At 56.2% G+C, this 17,502-nt stretch overlaps 3 protein-coding genes across 8 annotated transcripts; 1 reads left to right on the top strand and 2 right to left on the bottom strand.

The window, feature by feature from the left end:
* Positions 1-527: 527 nt before the first annotated feature.
* On the bottom strand, positions 528-6,814 carry STX10 (syntaxin 10). 6 transcript variants are annotated; one of them, XM_055235735.2, is made up of 8 exons: positions 6,577-6,814; positions 6,167-6,336; positions 5,926-6,020; positions 5,450-5,512; positions 1,760-1,867; positions 1,236-1,342; positions 1,049-1,143; positions 528-873 (listed from the first exon to the last, which is right to left on the bottom strand). In XM_055235735.2, the coding sequence occupies exons 1-8, from the start codon at positions 6,609-6,611 to the stop codon at positions 848-850; spliced, it is 699 nt and encodes a 232-aa protein (XP_055091710.1). In that variant the 5' UTR covers positions 6,612-6,814; the 3' UTR covers positions 528-847. The 6 variants fall into 6 exon arrangements, with proteins under 6 accessions (XP_055091710.1, XP_055091708.1, XP_055091712.1 ...); XM_055235733.1 differs by having other exon boundaries at positions 528-956; XM_055235737.2 differs by having other exon boundaries at positions 1,240-1,342; positions 6,577-6,804.
* A 40-nt stretch (positions 6,815-6,854) lies between these two features.
* IER2 (immediate early response 2) lies at positions 6,855-11,322 on the top strand. The gene is made up of 2 exons (XM_055235740.2): positions 6,855-6,989; positions 8,004-11,322. The coding sequence occupies exon 2, from the start codon at positions 9,623-9,625 to the stop codon at positions 10,292-10,294; it is 672 nt and encodes a 223-aa protein (XP_055091715.2). The 5' UTR covers positions 6,855-6,989; positions 8,004-9,622; the 3' UTR covers positions 10,295-11,322.
* Positions 11,323-14,996: 3,674 nt separating this feature from the next.
* LOC129460191 (large ribosomal subunit protein uL11-like) lies at positions 14,997-15,866 on the bottom strand (the record flags this gene model as incomplete). Its single annotated transcript, XM_055237841.2, has 1 exon — positions 14,997-15,866. A coding segment is annotated over exon 1 (534 nt), but the record flags the coding sequence as incomplete, so codon positions are not given.
* Positions 15,867-17,502: the final 1,636 nt, after the last annotated feature.

Consider the following 17,502-nt stretch of genomic DNA (forward strand, 5'->3'; position numbering starts at 1 on the left):
CGCCATTGCACTCCAGCCTGGGCGACAGAGCGAGACTCCGTCTCAAAAAAATAAAAATAAAAAGATCAAGAGAACCTAAACCATTAAAAAAAAGACTCGCACGGGTGCGGTGGCTCACGCCTGTAATCTCAGCACTTTGGGAGGCTGAGGCAGGCAAATCACTTGAGGTCAGGAGTTTGAGACCAACCTGGCCAACATGAGGAAATTCCATCTGTACTAAAAATACAAAAATTAGCTGGGTGTGGTGACACACACCTTTAATCCCAGCTACTTGGGAGGCTGAGGCAGGAGAATTGCTGGAAACCAGGAGGTGGAGGTTGCAGTGAGCAGAGATTGCACCACTGTACTCCAGCCTGGGTGACAAGAGTGAAACTCTGTCTCAAAAAAAAAAAGAAAAGAAAAGAAATCTGGAACACACACACGTGCACACACACACTGGAGCACTTGTGCAAGCAGTGGCTTAGAATGGAAGTCCCAATCAGGGCTCGGTCACGCATTTGCAGTCAACACACACCGCACGACACAAATACGTATAAAAAAGGCTGACATTTTATTTCCAGGTTGGCACATGTATAAGGCACAGGGGCAAATGGCTTTGGGGTCCCAGAACTGGAAATGGAGATGGGTGTGTCTCAGGTGTCCCTGCCTCCACCACCCTCTAAGTGCACTTGAGACAGGACCAGTGGTAGTGGTTCCGGCCCAGGGTCCTGAAGGGTCCCACTGGCTCTGGGGGAGAGCCATGGGGACAACTCCCCAGGCGGGACCCTCTACTCTCCAGCTACCCAGGAGGGACCCTCTCCTCCTAGGGGGCGAGGCCAGCTCCAAAGTGCTTGGTGGCTCCCCAGGCTTAAGGGACCAGCCTGCCAGGGAGGGCTGGGGTCAGAGAGAGAAAAGTAAGATGAGAACGAGGAGAAGCACCCCCACTAGCACAGCGATGGCACACCACTGTCGGCGGTCTGGGAACGAGAAGGTCAGGGGTCACAGGGGGAGAGGGTACCACTTACAAACTGCCCCCACCAGGACTGACCCCTCCCCCGAGGGGACTCACCACTCGTCATGTGGGATACTTTGGCCAACTTCCTGAGGACCCCGTCCATGCGGGACTGGGTGTGATCCATCTCTTGGGCAAAGGCATCCAGCATGCTGCCAAGAACAGGATGGCATCAGCCCCAGACAGCCCAGACACACCAGGGCGGCCAAGAGCCCCTGGCCCACCCCCAGGGTCCTGGCCTCACATGCCCTGCTCGTCCAGCTCTTCCCCAACGCGGCCGGACATGTGCTTCAGAACCTGGATGCTCCCAGACACCATCTCCAGCTGTTGATCCTGTTCATCCATGATCAGCTGCAGAGCGAAGGGGTGGGAGGTGCTGTTGAAAAGGACCCCAGAAGGCCAGGCGCTGTGGCTTATGACTGTAATCCCAGCACTTTGGGAGGCCGAGACAGGCGGATCACTTGAGGCCAGGAGTTCGAGACCAGCCTGGCCAATGTGGTGAAACCCCATCTCTACTAAAAATATAAAAATTGGCCAGGCATTGTGGTGGGCGCCTGTAATCCCAGCTACTAGGGAGGCTGAGGCAGGAGAATAGCTGGAACCTGGGAGGCGGAGGTTGCGGTGAGCTGAGATCACGCCACTGCACTCCAGCCTGGGCGACAAAGCGAGACTCCATATCAACAACAACAACAACAAAAAGGGACCTCAGACCTCGGATCAGTCTGCAAGGCTCTCCCCTCCCAGAATCCACCCCGCCGGCCCCAAAACCTGCTGTGTGGCCTGCGGCTCCTCGATGTAGCGAGACATGGCCGAGACTGCACTGGCATCCAGCAGGTCGCTGGGTGACTTCTGGGCAGCTGGCTTGCCTGCCAGTATCTGCAGGGGCACACAACATAGGCTCAGGGAGAGACCCCAACTCACAGCGGGGCATGTGGGGCAAATCCCCATGGTGGTGAGTCAGGGAGGCAGACTCTGGGGCAGGAGAACCTGCATTCCCCACTCACCACTTACTAGCAAGGTGACCCAGAGACCCCATCATTTGACTTCCTTGTGCCTCAGTTTCCTCATCTGTAAAATGCAGAGAGCAGGATGGGGCATGGTAGCTCATGCTTGTAATCCCAGCACTTTGGGAGGTGGAGGTGGGCAGATAACTTGAGGTCAGGAGCTCGAGACCAGTCTTGCCAACAGGGTGAAACCCCATCTCTACTAAAAATACAAAAATTGGGCTGGGCGCAGTGGCTCACGCCTGTAATCCCAGCACTTTGGGAGGCTGAGGCAGATGGATCATGAGGTCAAGAGCTTAAGACCAGCCTGGCCAACATGGTGAAACCCCGTCTCTACTAAAAATACAAAAATTAGCCAGGCGTGGCGGCAGATGCCTGTAATCCCAGCTACTCGGGAGGCTGAGGCAGGAGAATCACTTGAAACTGGGAGGCTGAGGTTACAGTGAGCCGAGATCACACCACTGCACTCCAGCCTGGGTGACAGATTAAGACCTCTCAAAAAAAAAAAAAAAAAATTACCGGGTGTGCCGGTGCACGCCTGTAATCCCAGCTACTTGTGAGGCTAAGGCAGCAGAATCGCTTGAACCTGGGGTGCGGTGGTTGCAGTGAGCTGAGATCGCACCACTGCATTTCCAGCCTGGGTGTCAGAGTGATCTTGCCTCGAAAAAAATAAATAAAATGGGAAGAGCTAGAATCCATGTTTCCTGGGTTGAAATGAAGATTTAAAGAATTAATTCATGGGGGACACTTAGAGCAGTGCCCAACACATAGTAATGCTAGTAAATGTCACATTTTACTATTTGTTTATTTTTGGGGGGATTTTAGCTGGGATTACAGGCACCCGCCACCACATCCAGCTAATTTTTGTATTTTTAGTAGAGATAGGGTTTCCCCATGTTGGCCAGGCTGGTCTCGAACTCCTGACCTCAAGTGATCCACCTGCCTCGGCCTCCCAAAGTGCTGGGATTACAGGCGTGAGCTACCGCGCCTGGCCCAACAGATGTTTGTTTGTTTGTTTGTCTGAGACAGAGTCTTGCTCTGTCACCTAGGCTGGAGTGCAGTGGTGTGATCTCGCCTCACTGCAACCTCCACCTCCCGGGTTCAAGCAATTCTCCTGCCTCAGCTTCCCAAGTATCTGAGATTACAGGTGCTCACCACCACGCCTGGCTAATTTTTGTATTTTTTGTAGAGGCAGGGTTTCATCATGTTGGCCAGATTGGTCTTGAACTCCTGACCTCAGGTGATCCACTTGCCTGGGCCTCCCAAAGTGCTGAGATTTTAGGTGTGAGCCACCGTGCCCGGCTCCAACAGATGTATTTTAGAGTTTGGATTTGAATTCCCCCAAGGCAGCACATCTGGAAGGCATGTGGGCACTGCTATGGGATGACAAACTGGGAGGAGCCTCAGTCCCCCACCCTCCCCGACCCCATGTAGGCTTATGAGGGAGAGAGAAAGGCTGGTGGTTCTCAACATATGAAAAATATCAACAGAGAACACCAAGAGAAAAAGTGGACTGACAGAGGTGGTTGGGAGAAACACAAACACACACACACACACAGCAGGCACATTACAGAGGAAACTGGAAGATATGAGGATATGAGGGGGGAAAATGCAGATACACTCAGAGGCCAAGTGCACGCACCCAAATAGGTTAGGTGCATGTACAGATGAAAAGGCATGTACAGATGAAAAGGATCACCTGAGGTCCTGGCCAACATGGGGAAACCCCGTCTCTACTAAAAACACAAAAATTAGCCAGGGATGGTGGCACACTCCTGTTGTCCCAGCTACCCAGGAGGCTGAGGCAGGAGAATTGCTTGAACCCGGAAGGTGGAGGTTGCAGTGAGTCAAGATTTCACCACTGCACTCCAGCCTGGGCAACAGGGCAAGACTCCGTCTCAGAACAAAAAAAGGAAGCTGGCCAGGCGCGGTGGCTCACGCCTGTAATCTCAGCATTTTGGGAAGGTGAAGCTGGTGGATCACAAAGTCAGGAGATCGAGACCATCTGGCCAACATGATGAAACTCCGTCTCTACTAAAAACACAAAAATTGGCCGGGCATGGTGGTTCACATCTGTTATCCCAGCACTTTGGGAGGCCGAGGCAGGTGGATCACGAGGTCAAGAGTTCAAGACCAGCCTGGCCAAGATGTTGAAGCCCCCGTCTCTACTAGAAATACAAAATTTAGCCACGCATGGTAGTGGGTGCCTGTAATCCCAGCTACTCGGGAGGCTGAGACAGAGAATTGCTTGAACCCGGGAGGCAGAGGTTGCAGTGAGCTGAGATCATGTCACTGCACTCCAGCCTGGGTGACAGAGCAAGACTCCATCTCAAAAAAAAAAAAAATTAGCCGGGTGTGGTGGCATGTGCCTGTGTTACAGCTACTCAGGAGGCTGAGGCTGGAGAATCGCTTGAGCCCAGGAGGCGGAGGTTGCAGTGAGCCGAGATCGCGCCACTGCACTCCAGCCTGGCAACAGAGCGAGACTGCATCTCAAAAAAAAAAGGAAGTTACGCGCAATGGCTCACGCCTGTAATCCCAGCACTTTGGAAGGCTGAGGCGGGCAGATCAGTTGATGTGAGGAGTTCGAGACCAGGCTGACCAACATGACAAAACCCTACTAAAAATACAAAAATTAGGCCAGGCACAGTGGCTCACGCCTGTAATCCCAGCACTTTGGGAGGCTGAGGCAGGTGGATCACCTGAGGTTGGGAGTTCGAGATCAGCCTGACCAACGTGGAGAAACTCCGTCTCTACTAAAAATACAAAATTAGCCAGGCATGGTGGTGCATGCCTATAATCCCAGCTACTCGGGAGGCTGAGGCAGGAGAATTTGCTTGAACCCAGGAGGCGGAGGTTGTGGTGAGCAGAGATTGCGCCATTGCACTCCAGCGTGGGCAACAAGAGTGAAACTCCATCTCAAAAAAATAAAAAAAAATACAAAAATACAAAAATTACCCGGGCACGGTGACGGGCACCTGTAATCCCAGCTACTTGGGAGGCTGAGGCAGGAGAATCGCTTGAACCCGGGAGGCGGAGGTTGCAGTGAGCTGAGATCAAGCCACTGCACTCCAGCCTGGGCAACAGAGCAAGACTCTGTCTCAAAAAAAAAAAAAAAAAAAGAGTAAAAGGCAGGCATGCGTCCTGGAAACGGGTGCACACAGGACAAATGGCATGGAAGCAGAAAGGAGATAGGTACACAGGCCCCCAGCCCTCTCCTGCAACAGGAAACCAGTATAGACCCAGAGGAGACAGTAGAGAGGAACCCACGGACATATACACACAGAGAGGTTCAGGTGCACACACCGAGAAAGTGCAGGCAGGTAGACAGCAAGAAGACAACTGCACACAGAGAGGATGGGCACTGTCGCAAATGGGACAGGTGAACACACACAGAGAGATCTGGCTTGGTTACCCCCAGGTGCTCAGGTGGGCAGGGTGGGTAAGGAAGGCTTACCTCTCTGTTATTCCTCTCCAAAAATGCTACGGCTGTTGGGCTGACCATATGGTCCTTCATTTCCTGGAGGTGAGGACAGCATTAGGGAGGAAAGACACTCAGGCCGGGTGCGGTGGCTTAACGCCTGTAATCCTAGCACTTTGAGAGGCCGAGTCGGGTAGATCACCTGAGGTCAGGAGTTCAAGACCAGCCTGCCCAACATGGTGAAACCCCCGCCTTTACTAAAAACACAAAACTTAGCCGGGTATGGTGGCAGGCACCTGTAGTCCCAACTACTCAGGAGACTGAGACATGAGAATCACTCGAGCCCGGGAGGCGGAGGTTGCAGTGAGCCAAGATTGCAACACTGTACTCCATACTCCAGCCTGGGCGACAGGGCAAGGCTCTGTCTCAAAAAAAAGAAAGAAAGAAAAAGAAAAAAAAAAAAACCACACTCAAACCTTCCCCCACTCCCCGCCTGCAGGACCTTTCCTGACCTGGACTGCCTCTCGCATCCGCTCCACGAACACCTTTCTCTCCTGCAGGTCCCCGGCGGGGAGCTTGAACTTGCCTGGGTTGGCTTCCACTATACGTGGGCTGAGAGTCAAGGGTCAAGGCCGGAGCCAGATATCATCCCCGTCCCTAGGGGTCCAGCCCTCCCCGAGGGCGGGCTCCCAGGTCCCCTGCTACCGCAATGGGCTCTCCCATGCCACCCCCTGCCACAAAGCTCCAGGATATCGATGGTCTCTTCCAGGTCCTCGAGGTCCCACTCGATGCTGCGCAGGCCATTCCGCAGCTCATTGGTCGTCCAGTCCAGCTCCTCGCGTCCGACCGCCGCGCCTTCCTGCAGGAGCTCGCACCAGCGCTGGTACAGCCCGCGGGCCGTGTTCACCGCCTTCTGCACCTCGCTGCGGGCAGGGGCACGGCGGGCGCGGCTGGGGGCAGGCGGTCCTCCCGCCTGCCTCTGCCCCCGACTGCAAACCCAAACGCATGGGGGACTCCGGAGACCCCTATATACCCCTGCGTGCGCCTCCCACTCTGCACCCGGACGGCCTTGCCCAGCCCGCCGGGCACGCTGGGGCCGGCACCCGGGCACTGGCTGGTTTGGGTACAGAGCACCCTCCGCCCTCCCCGTCGTTGTCACTCACCCTCGGACTACAAAAAAGGGGTCTTCGAGAGACATGTCAGTCCCTTCCCCCCCAGGCCGAACCCCCCTCCTGGCCTGGGTTCGCGGGCTGGTTCCCTCCCAACAGAGGAGAACGCGCCGCCACCCCCGCCCCCGTCACGCCACCATCGAGAGCGGGACCGCCAGGGGAGAAAGAGAGGCCTCGGAGGCCCGACGTGCGGACCCTTCCGCCCCCTCCGCAGCCATCTTGGTTGTGGGCAGAGGCAGCTTCCGGTGCACATGCCCCCGCCCCTTCGCCCTCTTGTGCCGCACCTTAGGGGGCGGTGTCGGAGTTCTGTCTGGGCCTGTTCGGGTCCGAGTTCGGAATCTCGGTTCAAGACCCAGTTCCTCGGATTGTTCCTGCGCAACTTCAGTTCCCTTCCAGGCACGGGCAATGTAAATAATGATAGCCTCCCTCATCTCTGGCGGGTGGGGATTATGGCTGGGGAAGGGGCTCATTCGATTTGTTGAACCTTTTCATGGACTCCCTGAGCTGGCACCTGGGAGATCGTCCCAGTCCAGGATCCCGAGTGTCAGGTTTGGGCAGGGTCTGGGGGAGAGGTGGTCCTCCCTTCTCCCTGCGGGGGCGGGGTGAGGAGCGGGCCTGCTCCTCCGGGGAGTTCTGCCGCATTCTCCCAATCTCTCTTTCCTGAGAAGTGGGGGAGTTGGGGGCACCTCGAGGTCGCCTTGGGGCGAGGTGGTCGTGAGTGGGGGTCCCAGATATGCCAGGGGCGGGGGGAGGTCACCTTTGAGAGCGTGCGTGGAGGTGGGTTTCTTCAGAAGCGCGGAGTGTTTCTGGGTGCGAGCCTGGGGGTCGCGGGAGGTGTGGTGGCTTTGAGGATGGTCTCCAGGGGGGCCCTCTGTGTGTGGGGTCTCCGTCCGGGTAGGGGCCAGGAATATCAGCGGAGGGACTCAGGGTCGTCCCTATGTGTGACAGTGGCGCTCTGTGTGTTGGGGAGCCTCGGGAAAGCACTTTTTTTGAGTGGTAGGGGGCCTGGTCTCCCCCGGAGGGTGGGAGGGTTATCTGAGGGAGTCCTCGGAGGGTCGCCCCCTTGCGCGTCAGAGTTGCTGCGTGGGGTCTGAGATAGCGCCTGGGCTGGGGAAGTCATTGTGGGGTCTCCGTGGTAAGGTTAGCGGGGCGGGGACGAGGGCGTCTTCGGCAGGTCGTCGCAGTCTGGCACCATCGTTGAATGGGGACGAGTTTGGGAAGGGTCTTTTAGGAGGGAATAATTTTTGAGTTCCCAGCGTGCGGGGGAAGGGCGGGACGGGAGGGTGCCCCAAGGCCCGAGTAGATCAGTGTGGGGCAGGGGTCAGGAATAACCTGGGAGGGAGGCTTGTATGGGGGAAATAATTGGGAAGGGGAGAAAGGGGATGAAGGGGGCCTCAGCGGGTCGTCTATTGTGTATGCAGGGTCGTTCTGTAGCGTCTCTGGGAGATGGCGTCCCTGGGAGCCCTCAGGTCGCCCCTACCCGCTGCGGGGTGCTTTCCTGGCGTGACGCCTTCCTGGCCCCTGGAGGGAAGGAAGTGAAACTCTCCTCTTCACCCACCCGGCTGGAATGCGAGTCAGGAAGCCTGGGGCTCCAGCCTGCTCCGGCTGCCCCGGCTGGGGATGGGGAGGGGCGTGGCCGGAGCGCAAAGCCCCGCCCTCCGCCCCCCCCGGAAGCCCCGCCACCGCCCGCTAAGGCGATCTCGGGCCCTGTCCTAATATGGGCAACCGGAAGCGGCCCGCGCGACTGCCCTACGTCACTACGTCCAAATTTAGTTGTGGAAGTCAGCGGGCGCTGGTGGCGGGAAGGCGCCGCGAGCCAGTGCGGGCGGAAAGTGGGGGGCGCACCACCCCTTAAAGGGCCCGCACCAGGAATGAATGGAGCCATTCGATCAATTCTGCATCCTATTTTTGGAGGAATTGGAATTAGGATTTCTTGGAGAGACGGCGCGTAGCGGAGGGTAGGGCGGAGGTTTTCTATCTGCTCTGTCTCTGCATTGCTGGGTTTCCAGCTCCCCACCGAACCCCGCCTCCCCGAGCGCGGAGGCGGAACTCGGCCCCCTTGTTTGGGGGGCAGCAGCCACGTGTTCACGGGGACTGTCGTGCGCGCCGGGTTCGCAGCCGTGCGAGCTCTGAACCCACCCGTGGAGCTCCTGTCGCGGGAAACTGCGGGGGAACGGCTTGGTACGAATCACGGGAACCCGTAGCCCGGGGCGGGTCACCGCCTACAAGCAAGGGCTGGCGTACGCTAGAGACCGAAGAGCTGGAGGCCCCAGTGGCCCCCTTTCACAGCAGTAGCAAATATTGTTTGTTTAGTAAATATTGGCCCAGTGACTCTGCCTTGGTTTCCGCACTTGAAGGAAGCAGATAGAACAGTATCCTCCGAGGAGTGGAGGCTGGGGATCGGTGAATTATTGATAAAAGAAGAACTCTTAACCTAGCCTGGCACGTTGTAAGCGCTGTTAGCATGATTATTGGTGCAGAAAACACTCATTAGACACACCTGGTAAATGCTAAGAACAGTGGCCACAGGGGATGTTCAGGCTGGAACCGGGGTCTTCCCCTGTGTGAAGGGAAACTTGCTGCCCACGACCCACTGGGGCCTCCAGACGTGAGCATGTGGGTAGGCCGTGAGCTCCACCCCCGGCCCCCCTCCCTTGGGCCAGGGCGCTGATGCATCGGCGGGGCTCAGAGAAAGGAACCCACCCAGAAAGCTCAGCGTGGAGTGGGGGGATGCTCCTCCTCGCCAGGGTTCCCGTCCCCTTTCCCTGCTGGGTAAATCACATTCTGTCGCTTTAAGGAGTGTTTGGCCGCGACGAGTTGGAAAGCCCGGATGCGTCCTTCGGTTGGGCGGGGCGTCTCAGTGACGTCACTGGGGGTATAAAAGGGCCTGGGTGGCGGGCGCCTGGGTAGAGCGTCCTAGCAGTGTCACTGCGTGGGTTGGTTCGTGTAGAGAGGCGTGAGCGAGCCCGTTGTCCGGAGTGCATCTGCTGCCTGTTCTGTCCGTCCCGGGAGCCCCCGCCGCTGTCGCCGTCGAGTCGCCATGGAAGTGCAGAAGGAGGCACAGCGCATCATGACCCTGTCGGTGTGGAAGATGTATCACTCCCGCATGCAGCGCGGTGGCCTGCGGCTGCACCGGAGTCTGCAGCTGTCGCTGGTCATGCGCAGCGCCCGGGAGCTCTACCTCTCGGCCAAGGTGGAGGCCCTCGAGCCCGAGGTGTCCTTGCCGGCCGCCCTCCCCTCTGACCCTCGCCTGCACCCGCCCCGGGAAGCCGAGTCCACGGCCGAGACAGCGACCCCCGACGGTGAGCACCCGTCTCCGGAGCCAATGGACACGCAGGAGGCGCCAACAGCCGAGGAGACCTCCGCCTGCTGTGCCCCGCGCCCCGCCAAAGTCAGCCGCAAACGACGCAGCAGCAGCCTGAGCGACGGCGGGGACGCTGGACTGGTTCCGAGCAAGAAAGCCCGTCTGGAAGAAAAGGAAGAAGAGGAGGGGGCGTCATCCGAAGTCGCCGGTCGCCTGCAGCCCCCTCCGGCGCAAGCGGAAGGCGCCTTTCCCAACCTGGCCCGCGTCCTGCAGAGGAGCTTCTCCGGCCTCCTGAACTGCAGCCCCGCGGCCCCTCCGACGGCGCCGCCCGCGTGCGAGGCAAAGCCCGCCTGCCGCCCGGCGGACAGCATGCTCAACGTGCTCGTGCGGGCCGTGGTGGCCTTCTGAGGACCCTGAGCAGCGCTGCCGGAGCCCAGAGCGCGCGTCGAACCGTCGGCCCGAGGGCGCAGACCCGAGGCGAGGCCACCCCTCTCCATCCCGGGGGAAGCGCCCGCGAAAACCGTGGAGAGAAGCCGCCGCCCGGGCTGCTGAGAGGCCCGGTGAGGGACTCTGTCCCCGGGGAGCCATCGCCTTCAGTGTGCAGCGACGGCACCGAGGAGTCTGAGCCGGGGGCGCGGGCGCCTTCCGCAGAGACCTGCGCCCACAGGTGCTGTCTTAGTGGACTGGGACGTGAACCTTTCGCCCTCCTTCTGGACTGGGAGAAGGGAGGCTTGGGTTTTTTGTTTTTGTTTTTTAAGATCTCCTCAGGGTCAGACTTCATTTTGTACTGTGGGCTGTGCTGGCCCTTTCAAGGTTTTTCAAGAGTTGGTTTTGCGTTTCCAACCTCGTAGAATTCCAGGCACTCCCCTTCCCCCTCCGCTGACATACTTGTATAAGCGGTCATCGTTGCGTCATGGGGCAGGCGTGGGGAGCTTCCTGTCGCCTTGCGTGGGTGTGGGGCCTGGCAGGAGGGTCTGGGGCGTGCACCCGCCCTGGGGAGTGGGGAGGAGAGTGGCCTGAGTCACTTCACCCCCGCGTGCTGCTGGTTAATGTCCCGCGCCTCTGTACCTTCGGGTGGGAGCGGGGGCTGATCTAGTTTCACATTCAAGTTTTTCTCATCTGCATTAGAGGTGCCCAGTAGGTTCCCAGGTTCCAGCGTCCCCCTCCCTCAGACACACGGACACAATCAGCCGAGGTTCCTGGTCTGAATCACGAGAATGTGGAGGGGTGGGCGGTGTCAGTGGAAAGGCATAAGGCTGAGCTGAGACCAGTTGCTGGTGAAATTGGGCCAATCTGGGGAGGGGAACGTCCTTGCCAGGGAGTTTCTGAGGGTCTGTTTTGTTTACCTTTCGTGCGGTGGATTCTTTTTAACTCCATCTACCTGGAGTTTTGTTAGAAATGTCAGATAGGAAAATAAAAGCCATCTGAGTAAAAAAGCCGGTGCTGTCTGGTTTTCTGCTCTGGTGGGGGAGGGGCGGGGTTAAAGGGTCAGGGGCTGGCAGCGGCTCGCTGGGGCCCCAAGAACCGGTCTGACCGGTTACCACGTGGGCGAGAGAGGGCTGGGCCCCCTTTTCCTTGCCCGGGCATTCCCTAACTGGTGGAGCCCCGCCTCCCCCAGATTTGAGGGTTCCCTTGAAATTGTCCTACAACTAACTCCGGGACAGGGAGGTCGGGGCTTTTTGAGTTGAGACAATAGTGTTAAACACACTGCCCCAAGCGGAGCTGGGGATCGATCGCACGCACTTTGAAGCCTTGAAAGGTGGTAGATCTCACCCTACCCCCTAGACCAAACTGATTCAGCTGCGGCCGGGGCCCTACAGTCTCAGGTGGAGCTGAGCGGGTGAGCTTTGAAGGGCTCTTTATTCCCCAATTCCCGTGTCTTCCTGGAGGAATCGCTGTGTGGCTCAGGCAGGGACGTGCAGCCTCAGTTTCCTCATCTGTGAAATGGGCCTCTAAGCAGCTTCTCCACCCGGCATTAGGTTTTTAAAAATGCCCATTAGAGCCCTAGTTATTTTCTTGGGTCACTCCCCAGCTCTAGAATAACCACCCTGAAAGGAGAAAGCCCTTTCAATATCCCCCACGTAGGTTTAGGAGTGGGGGTTGTGGGCGTTGCCCCAGGGCGAAGGGAGGGGGCCTGTCGGGAAGACAAAGGAGTCGCAGGTGCGGGGAGTGGTGGCGGCGGGAGGGAGGCGCCGGGAAAGCGCTCGCCCCGCCCCCCCGACGGCTGGCTCTGCCGCCGCAGGCTTCCCATGACCCCAGGGGAACTGACCCCGTGGCCGGAGGGTAGAAGGAGGGGCAAGCCGGCCTCAGGACGGTGGTGGAATCTGGGAGCTTTCGCTCCCCTCCCGCCCAACCCACACCCCCTTTCCCCTCCTGTGTGGATTGTGAAGGAGAGCTTCTCACCGTTCTCCTCCAGCCAAGCTCGCCCCCACGGCTGCCTGATTCCTTCCTGGGAACACGTGGGGGGACTTTTAAAAGGCGCCACCTACTCCGAGTCCTGACCCACCCAACTCCCCCAGGGGACGTGGGGGCAGTGGAGCCCCACACCGCAGGCGGTAGCTCAATGCATCCGCGTCGGAGTTCCTCCCCCGCGAGCGTGGCAAGGCTCAGGGAAGTCCCGGGCCCCTGGGGAGGGGGCCTCGCCGCGCATCCTGTCGCAGGAACGGCCGGGCCCTTCCTTCCGCGGGAAGCGGCTTGGCCGACCCCCGCCCCCGCCCGGGCCTCTTGGGGGTTTCCGGTGCCCGGCCACTGTGGGGCTGGGGACTGAAAGTGATGGGACGGAAGATGGGGCTGGAACAAACACCCTACAGACACATCCCCTTAAGACACACCCATCCTCAAGACCCCATTGGACCCATCAGAAAAGGCAGCATTGAACCTTGTCACAGCAAATAACATTGGTGAGGCCTGGACTAATTGATTGGACACTGGCTGTGAAAACTAAAAAGGTCACCCATCCTGTGACCAGCAGGTTCCAGCAGGGAACCCCAAGCCTGCTGCAGGAGACTCCAGAAAGGTGTTTGCTGCTGGCTTGTACTAAATTGGCACAAACTGCAAACAGCACAGCCTACATGCCCATCTTCCCAGATGGGTCCTCCCCAGAGGATAAAAGGCCCGAGCCAGACAGAACTACACACACAGGCCACACAGATAATTCGGAACCAGAAACATGATGCTGAGTGACAAAGGCCAGCTGCAGAAGTCAGGTAAGAAGCACATATTCCGGGCCGGGCTCGGCTCACGCCTATAATCCCAGCACTTTGGAAGGCTGAGGTGGGCGGATCACCTGAGGTCAGGAGTTCGAGACCAGCCTGGCCAACATGGTGAAACCCAATCTATACTAAAAATACAAAAATTACCCGGGCAAGGTGGCAGGCGCCTGTAATCCCAGCTATCCGGAGGCTGAGGCAGGAGAATCACTTGAACCTGGGAGGCAGAGGTTGCAGTGAGCCAAGATGGTGTCACTGCACTCCAGCCTGGGCTGCAGAGGAAGACTCTGTCTCAAAAAAAAAAAAAAGAAGAAGAAGAAGAAGAACATATTCTGGAGAGAGGGAGACAACCAGGTCTACTTTCTTGCTATGCATCCTTGACCTCTCTGGGCCTGTTTCCCCAACTGTGTATTGGGGACAATAATAGTCCCTGTCCTTTAGGTTTGTTGTAAGGATTGAGATTACACATGTAATCCTTACAACAAACCTAGCAGAGTGCCTGGCACATAGAAAATGCTAAATGTGCTGGGTGCCGTGATTCATACCTGTAACCCCAAAAATTTAGGAGGCTGAGGTGGGAGGATCACTTGAGGCCAAGAATTTTCAGTACAATCATGGCTCAATGCAGCCATGTAGCCTCGAACTCCCAGGCTCAAGCAATCCTCCCCACCTCAGCCTCCCAAGCAGGTTGGACCACAGGCTCAGGCAACATGCACAGCTAATTTCTTTTTTCTTTCTTTCTTTTTCTTTCTTTCTTTTTCTTTTCTTTCTTTGCCTTTCTTCTTTCTTTCTTTTTTCTTTCTCTTTTCCTTTTTCTTTCTCTCTCTTCCTTTTCTTTTTTTCTTTCTTTTCTTTCCCTCCTTCCCTCCCTCCCTCCCTCCCTCCCTCCCTCCCTTCCTTTCTTTCTTTCGACTAGAGCCTCTCTCTCTATCACCCAGGCTGGAGTGCAGTGGCTTGATCACAGTTCACTGCAGCCTTGAGCTCCTGGGCTCAAGCAATCCTCCCACCTCAGCCTCTGGAGTAGCTGGGACTACGCCACCACACCCAGCTAATTTTTCTTTTTTTCTTCTTCTTCTTCTCTCTCTTTTCTTCTTTCTTTTCTTTTTTGTTTTTGACAGAGTCTTGCTCTGTTGCCAGGCTAGAGTACAGTGGCGCAATTCGGCTCACTGCAACCCCTGCCTCCCGGATTCAAGCAGTTCCCCTGCCTCAGCCTCCCAAGTAGCTGGGACTACAGGCACACACCACGACGCCTGGCTAATTTTTTTTTTCCACCGGTTGTCAAATGACCCTTTATTAAAATATTTTTCTTTGTGCTTCTTAACTAGCTGGGCATTTCACAGCACCACTGTGTGATTTTTTTGTTTTTTTAGGGTTTTTTTTGTTTTTTTTTTTTGAGACGGAGTCTCGCTCTGTCACCCGGGCTGGAGTGCAGTGGCACGATCTCGGCTCACTGCAAGCTCCGCCTCCTGGGTTCACGCCATTCTCCTGCCTCAGCCTCTCCGAGTAGCTGGGACTACAGGCGCCCGCCACCACGCCCGGCTAATTTTTTGTATTTTTAGTAGAGACGGAGTTTCACTGTGGTCTCGATCTCCTGACCTCGTGATCCGCCCGCCTCGGCCTCCCAAAGTGCTGGGATTACAAGCGTGAGCCACCGCGCCCGGGTTTTTTTTTGAGTCGGAGTCTCGCTCTGTCGCCCAGGCTGGAGTTCAGTGGCACAATCTCGGCTCACTGCAAGTTCGGCCTCCCGGGTTCACACCATTCTCCTGCCTCAGCCTCCCGAGTAGCTGGGACTACAGGCGCCCGCCACCACGCCCGGCTAATTTTTTTGTATTGTATTTTTAGTAGAGACGGGGTTTCACCTTGTTAGCCAGGATGGTCTCCATCTCCTGACCTCGTGATCCGCCCGCGTCGGCCTCCCAAAGTGCTGGGATTACAGGCGTGAGCCACCGTGCCCGGCCAGCACCACTGTTGATGTCATCTATGATGTCATGAGGGTGGCGGCCATCAACATTACAGCCCACAGACTGGGCAGTCCCCAGGATCTCTTTGATGGTTCCAGAGAGTTCTCTGGCTAAAGATCGGTGCTGCATCTGTCGAGTAATGTTGACGATCTCATCAAAAGTGATATTCCCATTGTGTCTAATGTTTTTATGTTTCTTTCTGTCTCTTGGTGGTTCCTTGAGGGCTTTAATGATCAGGGCAGAGGCAGAAGGCACCACCTCAATCTGGGCCTGTCTGTTCTGAATGGTCAGTTTCACTGTCATCCTCAGGCCCTTCCAGTCACCTGTTGCCTTGGCAAGGTCATTACCAAGCTTTTTTGGAGACAGACCCAGGAGGCCGATCTTGGGGGCTAGCACAGAAGTGGCACCCCCTTCACCCTGGGTGCACCTCAGGTATACAGATTTGATCTTGTTGGGGTTGAACTTTGGCAGCATGGTGGAGGTGATTGGTGTCGGAAAAACCTGGATTCTGGACGACCAAAGAAAGTTGCACCTTGGGCTCCTCCAAGCCGAAAGCCGAAAGCCCAGCTAATTTTTTTTTCTTTTTGACACGAAGTCTCGCTTTGTCACCCAGGCTGGAGTGCAGTGGCGCAATCTTGGCTCACTGCAACCTCCATCTCCTGGGTTCAAGCAATTCTCCCGCCTCAGCTTCCTGAGTAGCTGGGATCACAGGCACCCGCCACCATGCCTGGCTAATTTTTGTATTTTTAGTAGAGACGAGGTTTCACCATGTTGGCCAGGCTAGTTTCAAACTCCTGACCTCAGGTGATCCACCCACCTCTGCCTCCCAAAGTGGTGGGATTACAGGCATGAGCCACTGCACCTGGCTGAATTTTTTTGTATTTTAGTAGAGACGGGGTTTTACCATGTTGGCCAAGATAGTCTCCATCTCGACCTCGTGATCCGCCCGCCTCAGCCTCCCAAAGTGTTGGGATTACAGGCATGAGCCACCGCGCCTGGCTCTTTCTTTTCTTTTTTTTTTTTTTTTGAGACAGAGTCTCGCTCTGTCGCCCAGGCTGGAGTGCAGTGGCGCAATCTCGGCTCACTGCAAGCTCCGCCTCCCGGGTTCACGCCATTCTCCTGCCTCAGCCTCTCCGAGTAGCTGGGACTACAGGCGCCCGCCACCACGCCCGGCTAATTTTTTGTATTTTTTAGTAGAGACGGGGTTTCACCGTGGTCTCGATCTCCTGACCTCGTGATCCGCCCGCCTCGGCCTCCCAAAGTGCTGGGATTACAAGCGTGAGCCACCGCGCCCGGCGGCTCTTTCTTTTCTTTTAACAGGGTCTTGCTCTATTGCCTAGGCTGGAGTGCAGTGGCACGATCTCGGCTCACTGCAATATCTTCCTAACAGGTTCACGAGATTCTCCCACCTCAGCCTCCTGAGTAGCTGGGATTGCAGGTGCACACCACTGCACCTGGCTAATTTTTGTATTTTTTGCAGACACCGGGTTTCACCATGTTGCCCAGGCTGGTCTGGAACTCCTGAGCTCAGGTGATCTGCCTGCCTCAGCCTCCCAAAGTGCTGGGATTACAGGCATGAACCACTGCACTTGGACGTATTTATTTTTTACTTAGGATCTGTGCCCTAACTCAGAAGTTAATTCTGTTAATTCTACCAATGTCCAGCCTGGGCCTGAATGAGTGAATGAGGTTGTTTTGGGTAAACAGGTGTTACATGCTTAATATTTATCATCTCATTAAATCAGTGGCTTCTACACGACTCTTAGAATTTCTCAAACCTCAGATGGTTGAGGGGTCAGGATATCTGTGATAGTTTCATAACTACTGTACTATTATTATTATCATTTATAGACAGGGTCTTGCTATGTTGCCCAGGCTGGAGAACAGTAGCGTCATCATAGCTCACTGCAGCCTCCACCGCCTGGGCTCAAGCAGTCCTCCCTCCTCAGCCTCTGGAGTAGTTGGGACTGCAGGCGTGTGCCACCATGCCCAGCTAACTGTATTCATGTAATAGTTTTCTTTGAGTTAACCCACTTATTAATCACTCTCCCTATTTAGAAAGTAACAGTTTTTTAAAAGGTTACAATGAAAATAAAACAATGTCAAAAGATCCTGCTGAAACAGTAACAGGTTTAATAGTTTCAAAGAGAGATTAGCCAGCCTTAACGACACATTGTTTCCAAGGGAAGAAAACTATGCTTGGGCTGAGACGGGGGATGCAAGTTGACAAGGGAGAAATTTGGAGAGATCCAGTCCATGTTATTTAAATAACATTGAATTGGGCTAGGCGAGGTGGCTCACGCCTGTAATCTCAGCACTTTGGGAGGCCGAGGTGGGCGGATCACCTGAGGTCAGGAGTTTGAGACCAGCCTAGCCAACATGGTGAAACACCACCTCTAATAAAAATCCAAGGCCGGGCGCGGTGGCTCACGCTTGTAATCCCAGC

This window comes from Symphalangus syndactylus, chromosome 13, assembly GCF_028878055.3.
Source record: "Symphalangus syndactylus isolate Jambi chromosome 13, NHGRI_mSymSyn1-v2.1_pri, whole genome shotgun sequence".
Lineage (NCBI taxonomy): Eukaryota > Metazoa > Chordata > Mammalia > Primates > Hylobatidae > Symphalangus > Symphalangus syndactylus.

Coding starts and splice junctions, on each gene's coding strand:
- STX10 (XM_055235733.1), bottom strand. CDS start 6,611: ATGTCTCTCGAAGACCCCTTTTTTGTAGTCCGAGG. Junction 1,343..1,759: donor AGCCGCAGGCCACACAGCAG/GTTTTGGGGCCG, acceptor TTCGCTCTGCAG/CTGATCATGGATGAACAGGA. Junction 957..1,048: donor AGTATCCCACATGACGAGTG/GTGAGTCCCCTC, acceptor TCTCGTTCCCAG/ACCGCCGACAGTGGTGTGCC.
- IER2 (XM_055235740.2), top strand. CDS start 9,623: ATGGAAGTGCAGAAGGAGGCACAGCGCATCATGACCCTGTCGGTGTGG.